General features: G+C 41.4%; 1 protein-coding gene across 4 annotated transcripts in view; it reads right to left on the reverse strand.

Moving 5' to 3' along the window:
* The window catches only part of SV2B (synaptic vesicle glycoprotein 2B), a 202,868-nt gene that overhangs the window by 68,665 nt on the left and 110,659 nt on the right, over positions 1-23,544 (reverse strand). For all 4 annotated transcript variants that reach the window (XM_001926765.7, XM_021099374.1, XM_021099373.1 and 1 more), the window contains one exon: positions 13,761-14,581. In XM_001926765.7, the coding sequence (XP_001926800.5) occupies positions 13,761-14,211 (451 nt within the window). In that variant the 5' untranslated portion in view covers positions 14,212-14,581. The remainder of the gene's footprint in view (positions 1-13,760; positions 14,582-23,544) is intronic.

A 23,544-nucleotide genomic window follows, 5' to 3' on the forward strand; every position in this document is an offset into this window, starting at 1 on the left:
GATCACTGCAGATCCCTGGTGAAATTCTGGTCCAGCTGGTTGGAATGTGGACTACATCACTGTCTCGCCTACAAAAATAAACTGTAACTGACTTCAGCACTCCGATGGAGTGATTCATTTTGCATAAAAGATTGTTCAAGGTTACATACAAAAAGGGCACCTAGAAACATCTTCCACAGGCAGGATGGTAAAATAAAGGAGAAGCAATAGACGCTGAAGTCAGACATAACTGGTTTCAACTCCTGGAACCATTACTAACCAGTTTTCACAGTTACTTTAACCTCTTAGAGACTAAGTTTTTCATTTGCAAAACAGCAAAAATAATGCTTCCCTTGCAGGTTGTTCTAAGGATCAGAAATGTTACATATAAAATGCCTAGTACAGGATTTCCCTTTGTGGCTCAGCAGTTAACAAACCCAACTAGGATCCATGAGGATGCAGGTTCAATCCCTGGCCTTGCTCAGTGGGTTAAGGATCCAGCATTGCCATGATCTGTGGTGTAGGTTGAAGACGCGTCTCGGATCCTGTGTTGTGGTGGCCCTGGTGTAGGGCAGCAGCTGTAGCTCTGATTCGACCCCTAGCCTGGGAACTTCCATATGCCACAGGAGTGGCCCTAAAAAGCAAAAAATAAAATAAAATAAAAATAAAAATACCTATACAAAAGAGCTTATCAAGTTGTAGCTCTTCATGATAATGTGAGAAAAAAGAATCTATACATATATGTATAATTGGGTCACTATACTGTACAGTAGAAAATTGACAGAACACTGTAAACCAGCTATAATGAAAAAAAAATTATATAAAAAAAGTTGTAGCTCTTGCTGGTGGTAGTATAATTATTAAAATTTACTTTTAATTTAAAAGAAATATAACAAGATGTTGTACCAGCACTGGGAAATAATAGACCTGTTAGCATTGGTTCCCTTTGCTTTCTCTGAATGAAGAAATCTGTACATAAGAAAATACACCATCCAAGCTCACCACTACTAAGTAACCCACAGTGAACACGAGTGTAGGTAGTGAATGACAACACAGGCCAAGAAGACTACTTTAGGAACTGCATGCTTAAGATCTCCGAGCAGCTCTTCCTCCACTCTGTAAACTGGGGATCACCACGCTGACCACCTCACAGGGTCACTTAAAGATCAAATGTATCTATGAAAATCACTGATAATCCTGAAGCACTGCCCAAATGTAAACAAGATTTGGGGTACAACTCCATTTTTTTAAAGCTGGTCAAGGTATGGGCAAATATCCCACCACAAACACAAGAAGAAAGCCATCTGGGGATAATTCCTACGTAGCACAATAAGCAAAACCCCTGACAACTCAGCAGCATCTACTGACCCTGAGTCTCTGTGTTAACTATTTAGTTCTCTACCCTGGTTGCACAACGGAATCACCAGAGAGCTGTTTAAGTAAAAAAAAAAAAAAAAAAAAAAAAAAAAAAAAAAAAAGTCTATGCCTTAGGGGTTAAGGATCTGTGTTGTCACTGCGGTGACTTGGTGCACTGTTGTGGTGTAGGTTCGATCCCTGGCCCAGAAACTTCCACATGCCACGGGCACAGCCAAAAAAGAAATGTCTTTGTAACAGCCTCAGTAAAGAGAATGCAAAGGAAATAACATGCCTTGATTTCTCAGGCTTTGGACAAAAGACAATAGGACTTTTATTTGTCATTCTCTCTCTCGGGATAGGCTCCTTGGACACCCTGAGCTAATAAGTATGAAATCCAACTCCCTTAAAGCTGCCACATTGGAAAGATCATGTGGAGACAACATGTAGCATGTAAACAGCCCCAGCTGTTTGAGTCTTCCCAGCCTGAGCACCAGACACGTGCGTGACTGAGCTTCAGATGACTCCAGCCCCCGTCTTCCTGCTGCCCCAGATCATGCTGAGTGGAGCAGAGCCCAGGTATCCACCAAGACTGAAGGTTCATGAGCAAAGTAAATGATGTGGGAGGGTTGGTGCTACAGGAGTATACATTTGTTTGTTTGATATGCAGCAACGGAGAGCTGGAACAAAGTCCATTATGATTCTGTGAAAGAATGGGCCACTGATGTCAAAGGCTTGCATATACTTGTTCATGGAATGATATAAACTCCATGTAAGACCGCATGTATATATTATCTCCAGCCCATGCCTGACCCTGTAACTTTACCTTCATTCTCAATAAATATAACAGTTGACTTAGGTATTCCTCCTATTCATTACTGTTGTATTTTCCATGGTCTGAAGGTTATATTTTCAAATATGTGGGGAGTTCGCATGGTGGCTCAGCAGAAATGAATCTGACTAGCATCCATGAGGATACGGGTTCGATCCCTGGCCTCGCTCAGCAGGTTAAGGATCCAGTGTTGCTGAGCTGTGGTGTAGGTCGCAGACGTGGCTTGGATCCTGTATTCCTGTGGATCTGATGTAGGCTAGCAGCTACAGCTTCAATTCGACCCCTAGCCCAGGGAACCTCCACATGCCAGGGGTGCAGCCCTAAAAAGACAAAAAAAACAAACAAACAAACAAAATATCTGGATTAATAGCCTTCTGATCTCTTTATAATTTACTGAAGTTCCATGGTGGGGGCAAATATAAACATAGGTGAATCCATATAAATAAATATATGGATTTCCCCCCTCTTCTTCCTCCCCTCGTCCTCCTTTTTCTTCATCTCTCTCCAGACAATGCTGTTTACTCCCTGTAAAACTAAAACCTGCACACATACAAGTTCCAAATAGCTTTGATTCAATCATGATTAAAATCAGAGTAGAAATCCAGGACCCATAAGTTTGAACAAGTCGTTAATAATTAGAAGTTGTTGACACAAGTGCTTTCAGACGGAGGTAGGCTCTGTCCTTTGATGTAAGACTAAGTTGAAAGGCACAAAAAAACAAAATAGCTGTAGACAAGTGGGAAAAGTGCCTCGCTCAAAGTTAAATCCATACTTAATCTGTATCCCACATCATAAAAGCGAGGGTTTTGTTTCAAGAAGTTTCCTGCAAGATTTTCTTAACTCCATGGTTAATTGTAAAATAACTTTTAATCTTGAGGCTGTGATGCTAGTTTTTTCATTGCTTGGTTGGCTGGTGCATTGGTTGGTTGTATGGGAGATTGTTTTTATTCACTGTGTGTTTGTTACAGAAAATTGAATTCACTTAGCTTTGTAACAGTCAACCCTCTGACTGTGAATTCACTGATCTTATTATACTACACACAACTAGCTGTGTAAAAACGTGTATCTCTTAAAGAGGGGTTGTCTTCTTTGCATAAGTCATCTGTTTTCTTCCTTGCATATATTAAGAAAAAATGGTGGAATTCATTGGTGGTCAGCAGGTTAGGATCTGGTGTTGTCACTACTGTGACCTGGGTCATTGCTGTGGCATAAGTGCAATTCCTGGCCGGGGACTTCTGCATGCTGCTGTCAAGGCCAAAAAAATGGTGCTTATAGCAGAAATATTTTAAAGCTCTATATAACAGTCTCAATTTTTCAAAACTCTCAAACAGCTTCAACTATTTCTTCTACATACTAATCCAGGAATTACACATTCCTCCCTCAGACTGCTCCAATAAACTTCTGCCAGATCTTCCACCTCTAGTCTCTCTCCCTGATAATCCATTCTTCATCAAACCCGTGAGGATTTTGCCAATCGCTAAGTATGCCTATTCCAATAAGGCATTCCAGTCCTGAGGAAGTACCCAGCAGGGTGGGTTGGGGAACTACTGCGCCCACTGTGCGATGGATCTGAGCCAAAACTCCATTGATCACCTGACCTCCATTAGTTCCTAGTCTGAATAATAGACCACAGTGATGTTTTGGGTCTTCTGGAATTAGTGTCAGTCAGATCCACTGTCAGTATTCTTCAAAAGGTCTGATTATTTCCTTTTCACCAATGCACAGTCACCCTGGTAAAAGGTCACAGATCTCTTGGGGAAGACTGGAGAAAAATTAACCTGTATTAAATTTTAATAGTGTACTGGGATCTTTCCTTAAGGAGACCCAACTTCCCCTTCACTCATGGGTTTTGAGTCTATAAACTGACTCAAATCTGAGGATTGATTGAGGGGCTATGACTCTGTTTTTATGAGACATATTAGACTTCTCTTCACTTGACCTGGAATTTTTTTCTGCTTATACAGATCAAATGAGAATTCAATAGGCTCCCTATCTATTTCACATCTGGGAACACCCCAGTGTACAAGAGTCAGCCTATTCTGATTGCTCTTTGACTCTGCTGTCCACTAGAGTAATCACACCCACCTTGCCTTTGGTGGTTAAGTGCTGCCACTTGGCCCCTGCTATCCAGGATCCAATTACTCCCACTGAATTTAGCTTTCTTAATTCAGTCACTGAAGTCCCCACTGAGAGGTCTGGTTTATATTTAGAAGTGTTCACAGAGCACTTCAAAAATGCCAGAGATTCCCCTGACAAATTTATTCTTACAGTCCTGGTGAAAGGTGTGTCCTGTGGACCCTCCCGAGGTGGGTAAATAGGTCTTAAATGACAAACCCCTTCTAACATGCTGAGCTCCCTAAGCCTTTGAGTCTCCTCCTCTACAATAAATCAAGGCAGGTCTGGCATTCAGGTCCACTTACTCTGGGCCAACTTTTGGTCCATGCTTTAGCCAACCAATCAAACTGTTATAACCCTTTCTAACCTCTCAAGCTTTAACATTAAATATGGAATCTCTTTTGACTGGGTCCATACCAATTAACCTGGCCCAATCCAACCATATGTTCTTTCACCATTACCCTTACCCTTAATATTCATTCCCTCAGATACTCCCTGAGTTTCTGTGTAAATTAGAAAAACCAATACTTCATTTGCTGTATAGTAAACCTCCTCATGGGTCCCATATTTAACCTCATTTTTAGGGGTCTGCAGGGACTTGAGTGTAGTTAGAAGTCCAGAAGAAAAGAGGGGTTGGCGGAGGGGAGGGGTCCTGAGGAGAATCAACTGTGTCTTGTAAGGCAGCTATCTAGAGGGGAGGCCACTAGAGCTTCCTCATCAATGCAAGGTTAATCCCCCTCAAGATGGTGGAGAGGCTGCTTCTACTGGCAAAGAAAACTCATCAGAATTTAGGAGTTCCATGTCCCCAGCCTCATCCCCATGTCAGCTTCCAAGATCCCATTTCTTCCCTATCAACACCTTTACTTTAACGGCAGACCCTGTGTGAGGCTGGGGACTCAACCTGTGCTGTAGTTCAGCCACTCAGAGGATGAGATTCTGGGTTGGGTTGTCAGCAATCTCATAAAGACACTAAAGGTCTCTTTCAGGGCAGACGTGTAGCTTTCCAGGTCATTTATGCGCTGGGAATCCGAGTCCTGAGCTCATTCATTTCTTTTCTCATTGTCAGTGACATTAGGAGAGATTTATCAATCTCATACTGGTAAATTTGACAAAAGTTAGTTTGACAAAAACGGTCATCTATAAACATTTAGAAGTAAAGAAAATATGGCTGATTCCCAGCCCCTCTTAGTCTTCTATCATGTCATGCTACTTGTGAAGGGAAATAACATGGAAGTCATTGCTGCCTGGAGGCACCACACAACAACAACAAAAATGGTCACCGAGATCCTTACCTCTTCTTTTTTTTTTTTTTTTTTTTTTTTCGGCATTTCTTGGGCCGCTCCCCGGCATATGGAGGTTCCCAGGTCTAATCGGAGCTGTAGCCACCAGCCTATGCCAGAGGCACAGCAACGCAGGATCCGAGCCGCGTCTACAACCTACATCACAGCTCACAGCAACGCCGGATCGTTAACCCCTGAGCAAGGGCAGGGATCGAACCCGCAACCTCATGGTTCCTAGTCGGATTCGTTAACCACTGCGCCACGACAGGAACTCCCCTTACCTCTTCTAAGTATTTGAATAGGAGTATTTAATGATGATATTTTCAGTATCTCTATGGTCACATCATGCCCTGAACAAGAAATGCTCTTTAGAGTCAAATGGAGTCCCCATTGTTTCTCAGTGGTAACAAATCCAACTAGTATTCATGAGGATGTAGGTTCGATCGATCCCTGGCCTCGCTCCTTGAGTTAAGGATCCAGCATTGCCATGAGCTGTGGTAGAGGTCACAGACATGGCTCAAATCCTACATTTCTGTGGGTGCAGTGTAGGCCGGCAGCTGCAGCTCTGATTTCACCCCTAGCCTGGGAACTTGCATATGCTGTGGGTTCGGCCCTAAAAAGAAAAAAAAAAAAAAAAAAAAAAGCGTATTTAAATCTAATCAGATTAGAGTGCTAATTCCAGAAGCTCTAGAACCCATTTCAGAAAACACATTCTTAAGATTCTGTTCCTCTAGAACCACTCCCAATAGCAAAATCAAGGGAAATAGAGGGATCACCCTAAATCACAGATCCCTCCTTTTCACTCCCTTCCTCAAAGGCATCTAATAACTCCCCATTAATCAGCTCTCCACTGCTTATAGAATCAAGTCCACACTCCTAAATATAGCAGTCAGTGTAGACTGTTAAGGGAGCCCTTGGTTTCATTCTGTTCTCTCTTTTTTTTTTTTTCCTTTTTCTTTGAGGGCCGCACCCATGGCATATGCAGGTTCTCAGGCTAGGGGTCCAAACGGAACTGTAGCCACCGGCCTACACCAGAATAACAACAACTCGGGATCTGAGTGGCGTCCGCAACCTACACCACAGCTCACAGCAACGCCGGATCCTTAACCCACTGAGTGAGGCCAGGGATCAAACCCGCGTCCTCATGGATGCTAGTCTGGTTCACTAACCACTGAGCCACGAGGGGAACTCCATTTTTTTTTTCCATTTTTCAAAGTTGTATTGAAGCATAGCTGATTTACAACACTGTGATCGTTTCTGCTACACAACAAAGTGATTCAGTTACACATGTACACATAGTGATTCTCTTTCAGATTCTTTTCCAACACAGATTATCACAGAATATTGGGTAGAGTTCTCTTTACTATACAGCAGGTCTCTCTTGACCAGTCATTCCATATACCTCAGTGACCATATGCCAATCCCAAATCTCCAATCCATCCTTCCCCCCTCCGCCTGTCTCCTTGGGTACCCACAAGTTTGTTTTCAAAGTCTTTGAGTCTGTTTCTGTGCTACATTTAATTTCCTTTGTATCCATTTTTTAAAAATAATCTAAATGATCTAAAAGATGTAGATATGAATGTATATAAATCAAATACAAAAGGATTATATGAAAATTCCTAGTGACTGATTTCATCATCATGAGTATTTGTCTCCATGAGGGTTAAGTATTTATTGAGCACATATTTTGTGCCAGGCTCTGGGGTATAGAGTGACCTCTCCTTTCAGGAATTGACATTCTGAATTCAGGATTAAAGAAAAAGTGGCTCATAAATTAAATGTTCTTCCCTGGTGCTCAACTCAAATTTGCATATAAAACAATTAAAGGATAATCTTTCAAGATTGTAAGCAATACATCCATCTCTGAGCTGCTATGGAAACTCAGTGCATAATTTATTCTAATGAATCCACCCCATCTGACATTGCTCCCTGTCCTTCCTTAGCTCACACAGACACCAAGCCTCAGGGGTCCCCCATTAGGTTTTAAATCATTGTCTAAAGCCTAAGACTCCCGCTGCAGAGGCAAGAAAAACTAACAGCCAATAAAATATCCACCAAGCAACTAAACCCATCCAAGAAATCAAAATTCTGAAGGCAAAAGTGGAAATCTTGCCTAAAAATGGGGACTCTCTTTCTTTTGATCAATGTGAAGGTGGGAATCATCCACAGTTCCAGCTGAAGGGGTATTTTTTACAATTATGGGAAAACTTTAGTGTCAATTTACCAAATGCAGGCAGAGGAGGATGCTGATGGCTTGCCCTGCCTGTCATCAATATTTAGTGCTATCCTAGCTGTAAGGAAACAAAGCTTTGAGATGCCAATGATTCTATGTTGTTTGCTTTTTCAAATATCATACCAGATAGTCCTAATTTTCCTATCTTTAAGTATTTTGAAAGTTTTTTTCTACGTATAACTAGAAAAGACATAAACAATACTTGAAAAGAATTAAAAAGAAATACAGATTCATTCATCAACCACCTCAAATCATGGAAGACTTTAGAGGAAGACTCCAGATCAGCACAAGGTCACACCACCATTAAACAATAGAGCAGATATAAAAAAAAAAAAGCCACTTAACTCTAGAACTTGCAGACCTCAGACTCTATCTCTTACACTGCCTCTATTTTCTTCATATTTCAATTAAAGGTGTAATATCAAACACTGCATTGCATAATTGCAAAGCGCTGGTTGATATTTTATATTTCTTGTGTAAACTATATTTTCACCATCAGAATAAAACTCTCTGAGCACTAGGACTTGCCTGACTTGCATGGCCATGGACAATTTTTTTTCCCCCAACATTTTCACAGGAATTTTTTTCCCCAGGTGAGACAGTTCTAGACAAGTGACCCATTAAACACAACCCTTGAAGGAAGCAAACTTTCATCTTTCTAAAAGCTCAGCAAAGTGGCACAGCGGCACTTAGATGTTTTTGTTACCTGGCCTGGGGATGCTTCCTTTATTTTCTGAGCAGGTTTATCCACATCCAGAAAGAAAATATCAAAAATAGTCTATGATTTGAGGCCTGAATTTGGGGGTAGGGGGAATTCTCTTTCTGAATTCTTTTCCTAGAACATCAACTAGGAGTCAAGTCCAGAGGCACTACTTTCAATTTCTTTTTAAAATAAAGAAAGTTAAGAGAATGAGAAGACAGGTCACAGAATAAAAATGTGACCTGGTAGAAAATGTTTGCAAAAGACACATCTGATAAAGGACTATTATCCAAAACCTACAAAGAACTCTTTAAAGTCAACAATGGTAAAACAATCTGATTTAAAAATGGCCCAAAGACCTTAATATACACCACACTAAAGAAGATATACAAAAAAAAAAGAAGATATGCAGATGCACGTAAGTCTATAGAAAAATGTTCCACATCATGTGTCATCAGGGAAATGCAAATTAAAACAATGAGATACTACTTCATACCTATCAGAATGACCAAATCCAGAACACTGACAATACAAAATGCTGGTGAGGATGTGGAACAGTAGGAACTTGTGTTCATTGCTGCTAAGAATGAAAAGTGGTACAACCACTTTGGAAGACAGTTTGGCAGTTTCTTACAAAAGCAAACTTATTCTTACCAAACAATCCAACAATCACACATTTTGGTACTTACGCAAAGGCATTGAGAACTATGTCTACACAAAAACCTGCACCTGGATATTGGTAACAGCTTTATTCATTTAACTGTCAAAATTTGGACACAACCAAGATGTCCTTCAGTAGGTGAATAGATAAATAAATTATGGTACATCCAGACAATGAAATATTATTCAACACTGAAAAGACAAGAGCTCTTGATCCATGAAAAGACACGGAGGAAATTCAGATGCATATTAACAAGCAAAAAAAGCCATTTTAAAAAGGCTGCATCCTGTATGAGTCCAATTATATGAAATTTTGGAAAGACAAAAACCTTATGGATACATTGAATAAAAATTGGTGGCTTCCAGGGATTAGGGAAAAGAGGGAGGGATGAATAGTAGAGCACAAAGGATTTTTAGGGCAGTGAAATATTCTGTATGATACTGTAATGATGCATTTATGTCATTATATATTTGTCCAGCCCACTGAATGTATAACACCAAGATTGAACCCTAGAGTAAAAATAAACTGTGGACTTTGGGTGATTATGATTGTCAGTGTGGTTCATCAATTGTAACAATGTATACTCTGGTAGAGGATGTTGATAATAGGAGACAGGGGCATAAGGAAAACCTCTGTACCTTCCTCTCAAGTTGTCTGTGAACCGAAAAATGCTCTAAAAAATTGTCTTAAAAAAAAAGCTAGGAAGAGGAAGGAGAGAAAGAACTGGGTTAGCACTTAAACAGAAAAGGCCTTGCACCAGACAAAGAAGGGAAGCTTGACCTTGAAAGTCTACTATAAATAATTTGGGGTGAAAGAAATAGGCGGTGCACCTGTGAAAATCTAGTCCTGAATCTGGGTGAGTCATCATCAGTATCATAATAAAGCAATCAATTTAGTAATAATAACCTCAACAACAATAACTAAGATATCCTGAGCACTTACTATGTGCAGGCACTGTTTTAGGCAAGTTAAATGCATTAAATTCATTTAGCCCTCAAAAACACTGTGAGGTAGATACCATTAGTAGCTCCATTTTTCAGAGAAGGAAACCACAGCACAGAGAAGCTAAGCAATTCTCTCAAAGTCATCCTCTTAAGCACTGGCAGAGCAAGGACTCAAACCAGGCCACCTGGCTCCAGCATTCATGCTGCTCCATTATCTCCCACTGCAACTATAATCTACTGCAAATGCTTTAAAGGGAGATGGTCAAAATACAAAGTAACAAGAACTAAGAGTAGTTGAGCCAAGATGGAAGGCTGTTTGCTTTACCAGTGTTATCTCATTTAATCCTCACAACAGATGTATCATTACCATATTCCATATATGGAAAACTGATTATTAAAGAAGTGATGAGGTCACTGGCAGATGAAAGACAGAGCCTGTTGTCAAATCCTAGTGGCCAGACCCCAGTGCCCATAGCATTATTCCTCAGACCATGTTACCTCTGTTGGAAGCAACCCATGGTGCTCAAGCAATCTACAGGGTACTTGATGACATGGAGAGAAGGCCTGCCCCATGGCATGACCTGTTTCAGAAAGGCAGTGTGGTATAGCAACATGAGAACAGACCCTGAAATCAGAAAGACCTGGGTTGAAATTCCAGCTCCAGCAATTACTGTGTGACATTAAATACAGCTCTCTGAGCCTGCTTCCTGATGTGCAGAAATGGGATAAAGATCTCCAAGTACCAAGTTGACTACAAGGTTGACATGAGACAGTATGCAGAAAAGCTGGTCTCATGAGACCCTCCAATGACCTACCTTCCTGGATCCATCTAGATCCTTATCTCCTGATCACAAGGGGAGCCCCCAAATGCATTGGGTGTCCATCTCTGCTCAGGGGTCTGCTGCCTGTCCCTCTTGGCCTGAGTCATAGCTCATCTTCATGGTAAACATTGAAAGCAAGATTGCACAAATGTGTGCTTTCCAGATTGGGGCCATGTTCCTTCAACTCCAGAGTTTCCCTGGGAGCCAACAGGAGCTGTAACCATGCTACTGCTCTGTTAATGAGGTTGCCATGCACTAGGATGGTGGAGAGACCAAGAGGACATGAAATCGTTACTGACATGACCAGTTTGGACTAACGGGGGCCTGGGTTTCAGTTGAGAATACCACAAAACAAAATAATGGCCTCAGAAATGTTTAGATCAACTGGGGATGGTTTGGTTTGGTCAGGGGGGTTGTTTTGTTTTTTTGCCCTTACTAAAAAAAATCTACTGCAACTTAAAGAAACATGGTAGAATTTTGTTGATAAAAATAATTTAAAAAAAATAAAATTTGGAGTTCTCTCTGTGGCACAGTGGGTTAAGAATCTGACAACAGTGGCTTAGGTTCAATCACAGCTGGGTAAGGATTGGTGTTGTCACAGCTGTGGCTTGGATTCAATCCCTGGCCCAGGAACTTCCATATGCTATGGGTGTGGCCATAAAAAATTAACAAATAAATTGAAATAAAAAATAGCATTTTGTTAGTGTGTAAAAACTCTGGGTGACATCTTCTCAATTCATTTCTTTTGTTTGTATATACTTCTTCTCTGGTTCCCTGATAGCCATATCTGACAGTTCTCTTCATTTTAAATGTCCCTTTAATGAAGCCAGAATGAATAAAACAATTTTTAAAAGCCTCCAGGGACAATTCTTTATGCAGACATTTTCTTTATTTTATATTCCAATCTTATTTATTGTGGCTCTAAATCAGGGGCCAACAAACTATAACCCATAGGTTAAATTCAGCTTACTGTATTTTTTTTATAAATAAAGTCTTATTGGAACACAATTGTGCCCATTTTTTTTACATACTGTCTAAGGATGCTTTTGTCCTAAAGGCAATATTGAGTAGTGGTGACAAAGACCATCTGGACCTTTAAAGAAAATGTTTACCAATCCCTGTTCAAAAGCAGGCATTGGGACCAGAATGACACCAAGCATTTCATAGCACGTGTCCCTACATCAAATTATTCTCCGTGTTTATTAATGCCTGTTCATCTTGCTTTACATAAATTCTTTGAAAGGCAAAGACTACATCCACCTTGTTCAATATTTTCTCCCCAAGGCCTGGGCACAAAGACTAAAATATGGTACATGTAAGAAATATTTGTCGAATGAATGAACTAAGTCTCTAGATTGATATTGAGTTCTTGAGGGCCATAACTATGCCTCAGTCTTGAGTAAGAATCTGACTCACAGTAAGTTCTCTGTAACTGTATGTTTGCTAAACAATCAGAGTGCATGGACTCTAAATTTAGAGAATGGAAGGATTTTAATGACCAAGACAAGCCCTGTGTATGTTTTGATGAATCCCTCCTATGCCACACTGTCTTTGCCCATCCTCTCTCAAACTTCACAAAACCTCTCCGCCTCAAGCCCTGATATCTGATGTTTGGCTCTGCTGGTGCTAGTCTCATCACTGACTTGCAAAGCTGGCCCTCCATCCTGCAGAATCCATCTGTGCTTCACTGTGTGATTCCCAACAGCCTGCAGGGGCTCTGTGGGTGGGCTCAGCCCAGCATTCATCATCAAGGCACACAAGCATTCAGCCCACTGACACTTACATACAAGAGAAACCAGGAGCAGATGCTATCAGATTCTGGAAGGATGCAGAGAAAAGGACTGAGTAGAAGAGACCTCTGGCCTGCCCCCCACAAAATTTGTCATTTGGATATGGAAGATCGTTTAATATGAAGAAGACAGGAGTTCCCGTCGTGGTGCAGTGGGTAACGAATCCGACTAGGAACCATGAGGTTGCGGGTTCGGTCCCTGCCCTTGCTCAGTGGGTTAACGATCCGGCGTTGCCGTGAGCTGTGGTGTAGGTTGCAGACGCGGCTCGGATCCCGCGTTGCTGTGGCTCTGGCGTAGGCCGGTGGCTCCAGCTCCGATTCAACCCCTAGCCTGGGAACCTCCATATGCCGCGGGAGCGGCCCAAGAAATAGCAACAATAACAACAACAACAACAACAACAAAAAGACAAAAGACAAAAAAAAAAAAAATATGAAGAAGACAGAAATCAGACTCTCAGTGTGGGAATAAGACTTGGAAAAAGGCATAACCTTTAAAAATTGTGAATCACAGAATTTTCGTCATGGCTCAGCAGAAACGAATCTGACTAGCATGCATGAGGACGCAGTTTGATCCCTGGCTCTCTCAGAGGGTTAAGGATCTGGCATTGCTGTGAGCTATGTGGTGGAGGCCAGCAGCTACAGCTCCAATTCGACCCCTAGCCTGGGAATCTCCATATGCCGCGGGGGCGGCCCTAAAAAGACAAAAAAAAAAGTGAACCACTATATTGTGTACCTGTAACTTATATAATGTTGTACATCAACTATACTTCAATTTAAAAAAAAAAAAAAGACTTGGAAAAAAGAACTAAGAGGTTGGGAGTCAGACAGATCTGGATAGAAATCCAAGCTCCAATACTTACAAGCTACGTAAATTTCTGCCTACTAATTTCTCTGAGATAAAAATACCTTAATGACAAAATGGATGCAAAATGATAATGCTGCAGGGACATTGTGATAGATTTAAAATGCCTAACAATGACAGGTGCTCTACAAATTTTTCCCTTTCACTTTTTAATGCCACGAAGAGAATGATCTTTGAAGATTTCTACTTACCGAGCATTCCTTTCTTGGAACTGGACAGACACATGTCCTTCTCTGCACTGGGCAGGGCAAAACTCACCACAAACACTTCTACCCCATCAGCCATCAGGGCCAAACCCAAAACAAAAAAGAGGGTCCACTGGAAGCGCCCGTGGCCACACTCATCAATGATGGTCTCATACTGGTGGGCCAGCTGCTCCTCATCTTCCATCCTCTCAGCTATCAGGTCTTCCTGGCCCCGAAGACCATCCGCCCTGGAGGGTGCCATCTTGGTCTGCTTGGCCTTGATGTCATCTGGGTGAGGGATGCCCTGGTACTCGCCCTCATAGATCTCATCCTCCTCATCATGGCCTTCTGTAACATCACTCTGTGCATCTTCTTCTGGATTGGACTCATTGCCACGATAGTAGTTGTCACTGGGGGCATAGCCCCCATAGTTGTCCTGATATCTGTAGTCATCCATTCCTTAGTTCTGGGACTGCTTGGTTACCTCTCACACTATATCCCTTGCACTGTGATAGAAGTTTGGACTATTTCAATAACCATCATCCATTATATGTACCAAAGTTTAAATGTAGACTCCTTGGATGAAAGTGACACCTGTATTTTTCCTCTTTGTCTCAAGGGCAACCTAAGTATCCTTTTGCATTCAATGTCTATTAGAAGTCTTGGGAAAATTTCAAATTCTGGTCTGGTCTCCTTCACCGATTCAGAGGTGTTGTATTGGGAGACATTGATTAGAAATGGGTCCAGCTGTTTTCCTTGACAAGGGGCTTGCAAGACTTGGCAGCTTGCTGGCTGGCCTGATTTGTTCTGCTATTGAAGGCTATGCCCTGGAAGTACAGAGAAAGGAAAGAGGAGAATGTTATGAAATGCGGAAATTCTGAAAAAGGTGGAGAAAATCTTGGTTAGATATTAGATTCAAATCAAATGAATGAGCCTTCAGTCAGTAAGACGAGGGAATAAAGAGTAAGTGGTTAAAGAAGCCCTTGGAAGCATTGATTAACCCATGAAAGGGATCATGTCTTACACAAGAATGAAATGTAAAGTAAGCAAGAGATTTTTCAACACCAGACAATTTGTGTTATGGATTCTTTTGTTAGAATTTATCTAGCTTTTGGCAATAGTGCAGGTTTATTACAGCTCAGCTTCTGCTATGAGAATGCCAGCTTTTCTAACTTTGTTATGAGGTGGCTATACAATTTTACATCTAGAAATGTATGGCAAAGAAATATCCAGGACCATTTTACCCAAGGCCCAGATTATTTTTGAGATTCATCATGTGGTTCCATGGCCACTTTAACCTTGTACTTGCCTTAAACAGGCAAGAACAGTTGCTGAAGACCCAGGGCGAGAGAACTTGTGTCTGAAATTTGATTCTGCCATGTGATGTCTGTGCAATGAGGCACACATTTTTCTAACCTCAGTTTTTTCAACTGTAAAATGGAGAAGACAATAGTACTTAACCCATAAAGTTGTGCATAAAATACTTAAGACAGTGCCTAACCTGCTTGGTAAACACTGTTTAAGCCTTGATGTTATTTTGCTCGTTTTGTTCTAGTTCCGAGTCTGGAAACCAAGACCCAATGATGTCTACCAGGTACCAGAAACTGTGCTAAATGTGTCACATTCTGAATCCCTAATTCCTACAACAAACAGAAAAAGAAGGAAAACATGTTTATATGGGGTTTGATCAAGGTCACAGAACCAGGATTCAACCAAGTCCACTGATCCCCAGTGTCCATTCTTTCCATGGCTGCCAAGCTTCCCAAGTGCTGTTCCCTAGGACTGCCACATTAGATCACCTAAGGAGCTTTTAAATACACTCTAGAATGCATGCAGAGGGACTGGTTCAAGTCAGAAACCTTGAGCTGTTTTCACACAGATCCCCAAGTGGCTCTGAGGCCCAGCTTCTTACTGAGCAGCCCCTAGGTAGAGACAAGGCCTCTCCAACACATCCTAACTCACTTCAACCCTCCCCATGGCCAAACCCTCAGACCTGGATGGATGCTCAGATCTCCTCAGTGGGGCTGCCAGAAACCCACTCCCCAGCTCAACACATGTGCCAATAAGCACACACTCATTCCATCAACCTTTTCAGGCCTCACTGTTGAACCTGAAGTCCACGCTGTCCTTTCGCCAAGCTCAGCAGATGCCACCTCACAGCATATGGGACACACTTGCCCTCGCTGTGCCCACAGCGCAACCCTGGGCCCTCTGCACCACACTTGCCTGCCTCGGTCTCCTCACCCTCAGCCCTGGACAGACTCCAGCTCATTTGCCTCAACACAACACATTTCTAGGGGGGTAAAGAGTGCCTGACACCAGTGGTTCTCAAGTGCAGGGTGGGTCAGAATCACCCAGGGCAAGAGTGGCTCATTAGAAATATGAATCCCAGAGTTCCCTTTGTGGCTCAGCAGAAATGAATCTGACTAGTATTTATGAGGATGCAGGTTCGATCCCTGCCCTCACTCAGTAGTTAAGGATCCAGCATTGCCGTGAGCTATGGTATAGGTCGCAGATGCAGATTGGATCCTGCGTTCTGTGGCTGTGGTGTAGCCCATGGCTGCAGCTCCAATTCGACCCTTAGCTTGGGAACCTCCATAGGCCACAGGTGCAGCCCTAAAAAGCCAAAAAAAAATAAAGAAAGAAAGAAAAATAATGCAAATCCCAGCACTCCTCTGACAAAGACTCTGAACCTGTGGCGGGGGGCAGGGGGGGCTGGAAGTCCACAACTTCTATAAACGCCGTAAGGAATCCAGGGACTACACTTTGAGAAACAGTACAGTAAAGATCAGCAAGAAATACTTACTGAGGAGTGATTCTCACTTTATCCCTTCATATTTTTCACCATCCCCAGTAAATAAATTTGTATTAGACCATGCTGGCTGAACCATGTCAAATTAATATTCTAAATCTGTTTTTATTATATCCATTTAGGACCACAAGAGGAATATAAATCACATGTAAACAGCATGAGAGTTTTGCAGAGTGCTATAAAAAACAGAGAAAGAATGCCAACTGCCTGAGATCTGGTGTGTTATTTCCATCCTGGGGGTTCTGCAAAAATGTCATGAACCAAAAATGATAGATTTGCAATTCCAAAAGCACATATGGGAAATACCACTTGGAGCAAAGGTCCCGGGACTTGCTTTGTGGAAAGAAGTAGATCTTTTCAAAATGAATTCCACTCATCTGATCCATTTAAATGAGCTGCTGTGAATGGCAAGTGCCTTGGAGTCAGGAGGACTCGCTGTGGGTTTGTTTTTTTTTTTTTTTTTTCTCTTTTATTGAGAAATGCCAAGTTATTTTTTCAGCAAAGTATTTTCAAGAATAAAATGATTAGTCATTTTCTCTGATGTGGGTTGAATTGTGATCCTCACCCCCTCAAAAAAGGAAGGTTGAAGCCCTAACCCCAGTAAGTCAGAACGTGACCTTACTTGGAAACCTCTTTATAGAGGTAATTGAGTTAAAATGAGGTCATTAAAGTGGGCTCTAATCCAATATGACTGGTGACCTTATAAAAGGTGGAAATTTGGGTGCAGAGACAGATACGCAGGGAGAGAAGATGATGTGAGATACAGGGAGTGTCCTGTGAAGGGAACCAGCAACGCCTGAGGCTACCAGAAGCTAGGGCAGAGGCCTGGGACAGACCCTCCCTCACAGCCCTCAGGAGGAATCAACCCTCTTCAGGGCTGATCAAAACCATCACCTTAATTTTGGACTTCTAGCCATCAGAACTGTGAAATAAGAAAGCTCTTTGTTTAAACCAACCCAATGGTAGTGCTTTGTTATGGCAGCACCAGGAAACTCATCCATTCAAAAACATTAGCAAGAATAGTGTTTATCAACTAAACAGCAATAATAAAAAAGAAAAAACATAAAAGCAGCTCTTAACTGGGGACTAAGCTGAGCCTGTGACAAGCATTACCTCATTTATTCTCACAGCCAATAGTGAAGCAAGATTATTCTCTCCATTTCACAAAGAAACTGAGGCTTAGAGGGTTAAAGAAGGTACCCAGATTAACACAGAGAATCAATACCAGGGCCTGGATTTGAAGGCAGCTTCAAAGAGCATGTGAGGGATGATGTACAGTGGAAGAGACTGGGAGTCCCAGGAGACAAATCAAGGTCACACATCGAGTTGTCTGTAGAGCTCAGACTGACACAGGGCTTCTGACCCTCAGGTTCGAGTGTGTTTGCCCATCCTCCACAAACATTCCCCAAGATTTGGGTGCTGAAAGCATTGTATTAGATACTCTCGTTCTCAAGTGGTCTCCCCCTCGTGAGAGAGTCAAACAACACAAAGCATCATGCAGCCATAAAAATGACAATCTTAACTGCCAATAATAGTAGCTTTCATTTACCAAATACCTGCCTTGTGGCCTTTTTTTAATTGTGTGCTTGACATCTTCCAACTGGGACAACAACCTTATGAGGGAGAGGATGTTTATACACTCAGTTTATAATAAGAAGACTGAGACTGAAGAGGTGGGACAGGTGACCAGGGTCACAGGTTATCAGTTCTCCAGGGGGTTCAGAGGAGAGAGGGCTCCCTATGGGCTGGTTCTGCTGAAATAGCATTCTAGAGGTTGGGGGACTTCCAAGTGTAGGAAAGGGCTCAGAGAAACAAAGAACAGAGAGGAGGGCATTGCAGGCTGGAGGAAAGGGAGAAGCAAGGCACAGAGGCAGGAATGGCTTTACTCGTTTTGGCAGCAATGAAGCATCTGCCCACAGCAGATGCTCCCAGAACAGGGAATTATTGGACATTCACTGGGGAGGTAAATAGCAATCCATCTGAATGCCCTGTTCAGGGACTGGGAATTTTCCTTCGAGCAAGGGGAGCCATGAAGGTTGTTGCTGAAGTGTGTAGGGCAGTGTGTCACCCAGCAGTTGTAGGGATCTGGAAAGATTTCCCTGGTGGGGATGTGTGTCCTGGTTTTTAAATGAAAATCTAGGGACAATGAAACCAGATTGAAGTGGTGTGTGTGTGTGTGTGTGGTGTGTGTGTGTGGTGTGTGTGTGTGTGTGTGTTTATAGACACCTGGGAACTTTCAGGAGAACAAGTGATGCATTTCCTATCAGGTGAGAGGGAACACCAAGGATGACTGGGATTCTAAAGAGACAAATCCTAGACTGGAAATCTTTCCAGCATCCTACAACTGCTGGGTGATTAAGACCCTTTCAGGCTGATCTGCCTGTTTGGAGTGGTGGTAGGATATATAGCAGAGTGGTTCAAGAACACAATCCCTGGTGTTGGGGCCCCAGGTTCAAATCCTGACTCTGCCACTTCCCATTACCCGCATGCAAGCCACTAGCTACTCTATGCCTCAGTCTCCTCATCTGTAGAATGGTGGTAATACTAGTACATATGTTGAGAATTTGGGAAGATAAGCCATGAAAAGCACTAGCACAGTACTTATCAGAGATGTGATCAACATAAATTTAATTTTTAAAACTAACATTGTTGTCATTATGATTATTATCTGACTGAGGACCGATGAGGAAATGTAGCCAGGATCTCAGCTTGAGCCTTGCCTGGCTCCACTTGAGATCTGGGACCCAACTGGACTGGACTGGGGAACAAGTACAGAGACAAATAAACTGACATTTATTTATTCATGAAAACCACTGCTTCTCAAAAAATGTCCCAGCACAAATCTCTTAAGCACCCTCCTTTAACCCTTACATTCTATTAACCTCTGTATCTATGCTATCTGATTCAAAATCATCATGTGGTAAACACTTGCTCATAATTAAATATCACAGAGAACAAACTAAAAATAATATTATAATCAAATGATGTAATGCTTCCCAAAATGTGTTCTGCAGTATATTAAGCCTATTAATACACTCATTTAAGGGGGAAAAATAATTTCAAGAGCAAATATATTTAGGAAAGCTTGCATACTCAATTTACCGTTTTCTTTCAGAGATTCATAATGTACATGGCTATATTAAAAGCTGTGAGAAAACCTGAACAAAAACCTATTTCACACGACAATAAGCTTCCACTACTTACTCATCAGAATAGCTACACTAGTAGACAGATGACAGCAAGTCTTGGCTAGGATGTGGTGAACTAAAACTCTCATACATTGCTGGTAGGAATGGAAATTGGTTTAGTCACTTTGGAAAACATTATGGCAGTTTCTTAAAATGCCTAACATACACTTATCAAATAACCCAGCCATTCCATCCTAAGAATCTACCTGAGAGAAATAAAAATATATGCCCACACAAAGACTCATCCATGAATGTTAATAACAACATAATCTATAATGGCCTCATACTGGAAACAATACAAACTCCCAACAATGGATGAATGGATAAACAAAAGGTGGTATATCCATGCAATGGAATAATAACCAGCAATAAAGAAGGAACAAACTATTGATCTATACTACCATATGGATGGACCTCAAAAACATTATGCCAAGTAAAAGAAGGCAAACACAAAAAAGCCACATAGTGTCTTTATGTCTAGATTTCATATAATTTATCAATTATATGAAATCTCTAGAACAGGCAAATCCATGAAGATAGATAGTAGATAAGTGGCTCCCTGGGGCCAGGGGTGAGAGTGGGGATTGACTATAAGTAAATCGAAGGTCACCTGAGTCAGAGCAGTGTTGGGAATGTTCTAAAACTGGATTACCATGAAGGTTATTGCACAGCTCTATACCTTTACTAAAAATTATTTAATTGTACACTTATGAGGGATTATATGCCATGTATATTTTAATAATAAATTATTACAGTCAATAATTTTATAATTTATATAATAAAGCTGTTGTTCTTCCTCTCCTTCTTCCCTCCATAATCAATTTACCTGGTTGAAATCAGTGTTTTCCATAGTCATAGGCCTCTTTTTCCTTGGAACCTGTGTTAACATCTAGGGAACATAGTCTCTTCTAAATAGTGAGGTACTGATTTGGTACTTAGAGCCTAAACTCTATTCATCCTAGGATTTTTGTCATGTCTTGAAAGGCCATTTGGCAAGCATCTTGGAGTCTATTCGCATGCAGGACACATTAGAAGTGAGAATTAGGGAAAATAGCCTGTTTGGAGGAAGAGATGATTCTGAGATCTTCTACCAGATTCAGTCAAATATTGGTGGTATATCAACAGACCAGAAGGTAGCAACTTTTGAGTGCAAACAATAGAAGATAGTCCCTTGAACAAAGATACCAGTATATGTGGACCCACCCTTGGAAAGCTGGGTACACTCATTAGGAACCCCTTTGGCAGGAGTCAGCAGCAGCTGTGTCTTCAGCTGCCAATGGCCTTGGTGGGAGATTTCCTCCCAAAGAACATAGGCAGAAGAAGATGGCAGATAACCCTACACTTTGATAGACTAGTCCACCAACACGAGATAGACTTAGGTACTCTTGAAACTATTTGGCAGGATTTAGGGGGGAACTGGGGTTTCAAGGGGTAAAGCCTGAAAAAATGTTATTGGAGAACCTTAGCGTAATTCTACTTTACATGAACAAGAGATAAGAAGGTCAACACACTTAGAGGGTACCAATGAGAGATCCAACATGTCAGCTTTGCAGACACCTCTTACTTAGGTTCCCATCCTAATTGTTCAGATCATGTCAATATTGTCCAAAGAGAGGGCAAGGGGGCTCAGTACAAAACACTGTCAATTGTTTAAAAGAAAGACTGCCGGACCACTGCATAGTGGATGTGAACTATAGCCCTATACCTGCCATCGAGTCACTGTGGGACCCTGGATGAGGCCCTCAGTTCCATGCATCTAAATGACAGGCTATGATGGACTTCTCAAGGGTATTTCCAGCTCTCTGACTCACTATTTTCTTCTGTATTTGTGACAATGCTTTGAACTACCTAGATAATATACAAAACATTGTATTAGCATTATTTTAATATCTGGGATAGTGTCCATTTTAAGTTAAGAGAAGCATTTCCAAATCGATTAAGCATTTTTTGGCAATGCGATGGCTCTTTATTCTTGAACATTTAGAATTACTCCAAGAGGTCCCATGGCATTCTGCATATCTCTCTATTATCACATCATACCATAATCGTTTATGCGTCTCTCTGCCAGGAGATTGTGAGTAATTCTAAGATAGACAAAGTCCAGGGTTTTACTAATTTTTTAAACTCTAGCACCAAATACAAAGTCTTTAAACATAGAAGGTCCTTGACAACATTTGCTCAATAAAAAGGGTTAATAGTTATTTAGCGCCTGCCTGAAAGAAAGTAAAAAACAGCCCCTGGGCTAGAGTGCCCTGCCCTTGCTGTAAACAGACCAACTGATTTACCTTTATTTACCAAAAAAAGTCAGGTCAGCTGACATCCTGAAGATGCCTCCTTTTATGCGGAGTCATTCATTCTTCCACTTCCCTACTGGCCTTCTATTATCACCAAGGTCCCCTGCTGAGGTTGCCCGGGGTGTAGTGGTTCAAAGGACTACTTGAGTTATATATCAATTTGCAGACTATAAAATATGTGTTAACCACCTGCGATGCTTCCTGAAATACACTGCTTGATGATTCTGGGGTCAGTTACATCTACTGTGAGGTGAAAATACCAAGACTTAACCTGGCTGGTATCAGAAGACATGTCCTTGTCCCACTTAAAACAGTGTGGGCTCAGTAGTGTGACATTAAAAGTACTTCTCTCTTCTTAGCTGAATCATCCTGCTATTCTATTGTGTCAAAACAGAAAGCTAGTTTCCAAGGTGTAAGAAATAATTGGTTCTTCAATAAAAATCAAATCACCTGATCTTTTTGTTGGAGGAAAAAAAGAAACGAATATTTTAAAGTCATACCAAAGCCTTTAAAGTAACGCCAGCCTCAATTTGACTGTTCAGAATGGTTCTTCGTTTTAAAATTCAAAAGCAAAATAACAATTTATGGAGAAGTATGTTAATCAAAGCATCATTTAGAACATCAAGCCTGGAAAACAATAGTGTGTTAAAGGACAGGGGCCAGGGAAATAAATGTTAGTATATTTATATAGTTAAATATTATGGTGATGCAAAAATTATGAGTTTTGAAGGACTTATTAAGAAAAAAGAAAATGATCAAACTATAACAGTAAGTGAAAATCCTAGGTAAATCATGTATTTACATCATTGTATATACAACTAGCTTCCATAATATTATACAGCATAAATACGTACTTATATTATGCAAATATATCTAGTGGGATGATCTTAACAGATGTTGACCTAATAATCCATGAAATGCTCATTTTCTCCCTCTCTGTTCCTCTGGGCTCTAAAGCCAGGTCAGGGTTTTCCACAGTGTGGTCCTCAAACCACCTATAGGAGTATCACTAATTAAATACAGATTCTTAGACCCCATTCCAAACCTTCTGAAACAGAAATCTGGTTTATCAACAAATTCTGCAGGTAATTCTTATGCTCACTCAAAGTCAAGAACCTCTGGTTCATGCTCTTCTTACCCCAGGAAGCAGCTAACAATTTCTTTGCGATTCAAGGACAAGTCCAAAGAAGCCCTTGACCAGGTCTTCAGGCAATTAGACCCTTCTAGGAGCTAAGCTAGAAGGGAAGGGGAAGAGGGGCTGGTACTTTAACTTGCAGGGAGGTGCCCAAGCCCTGAGAGAAGGTGACCATAAAGCAGGGGGATGTGAGTTCCCTGAGAGAAGATAAAACCTTGTCCCTCCTGCAGGCAGCACTATGGATAAAGGACAGGCTGTGGGTGCCCATGGAGGCTATTAACCCTGCAGCCCTGGGATCAGCAACGAGGGTCTCACCCAGTAGCACAACCTATGGAGAGTCAAGAATTGTTGAGTGATGTCA

This window comes from Sus scrofa, chromosome 7, assembly GCF_000003025.6.
Source record: "Sus scrofa isolate TJ Tabasco breed Duroc chromosome 7, Sscrofa11.1, whole genome shotgun sequence".
Classification (NCBI taxonomy): domain Eukaryota; kingdom Metazoa; phylum Chordata; class Mammalia; order Artiodactyla; family Suidae; genus Sus; species Sus scrofa.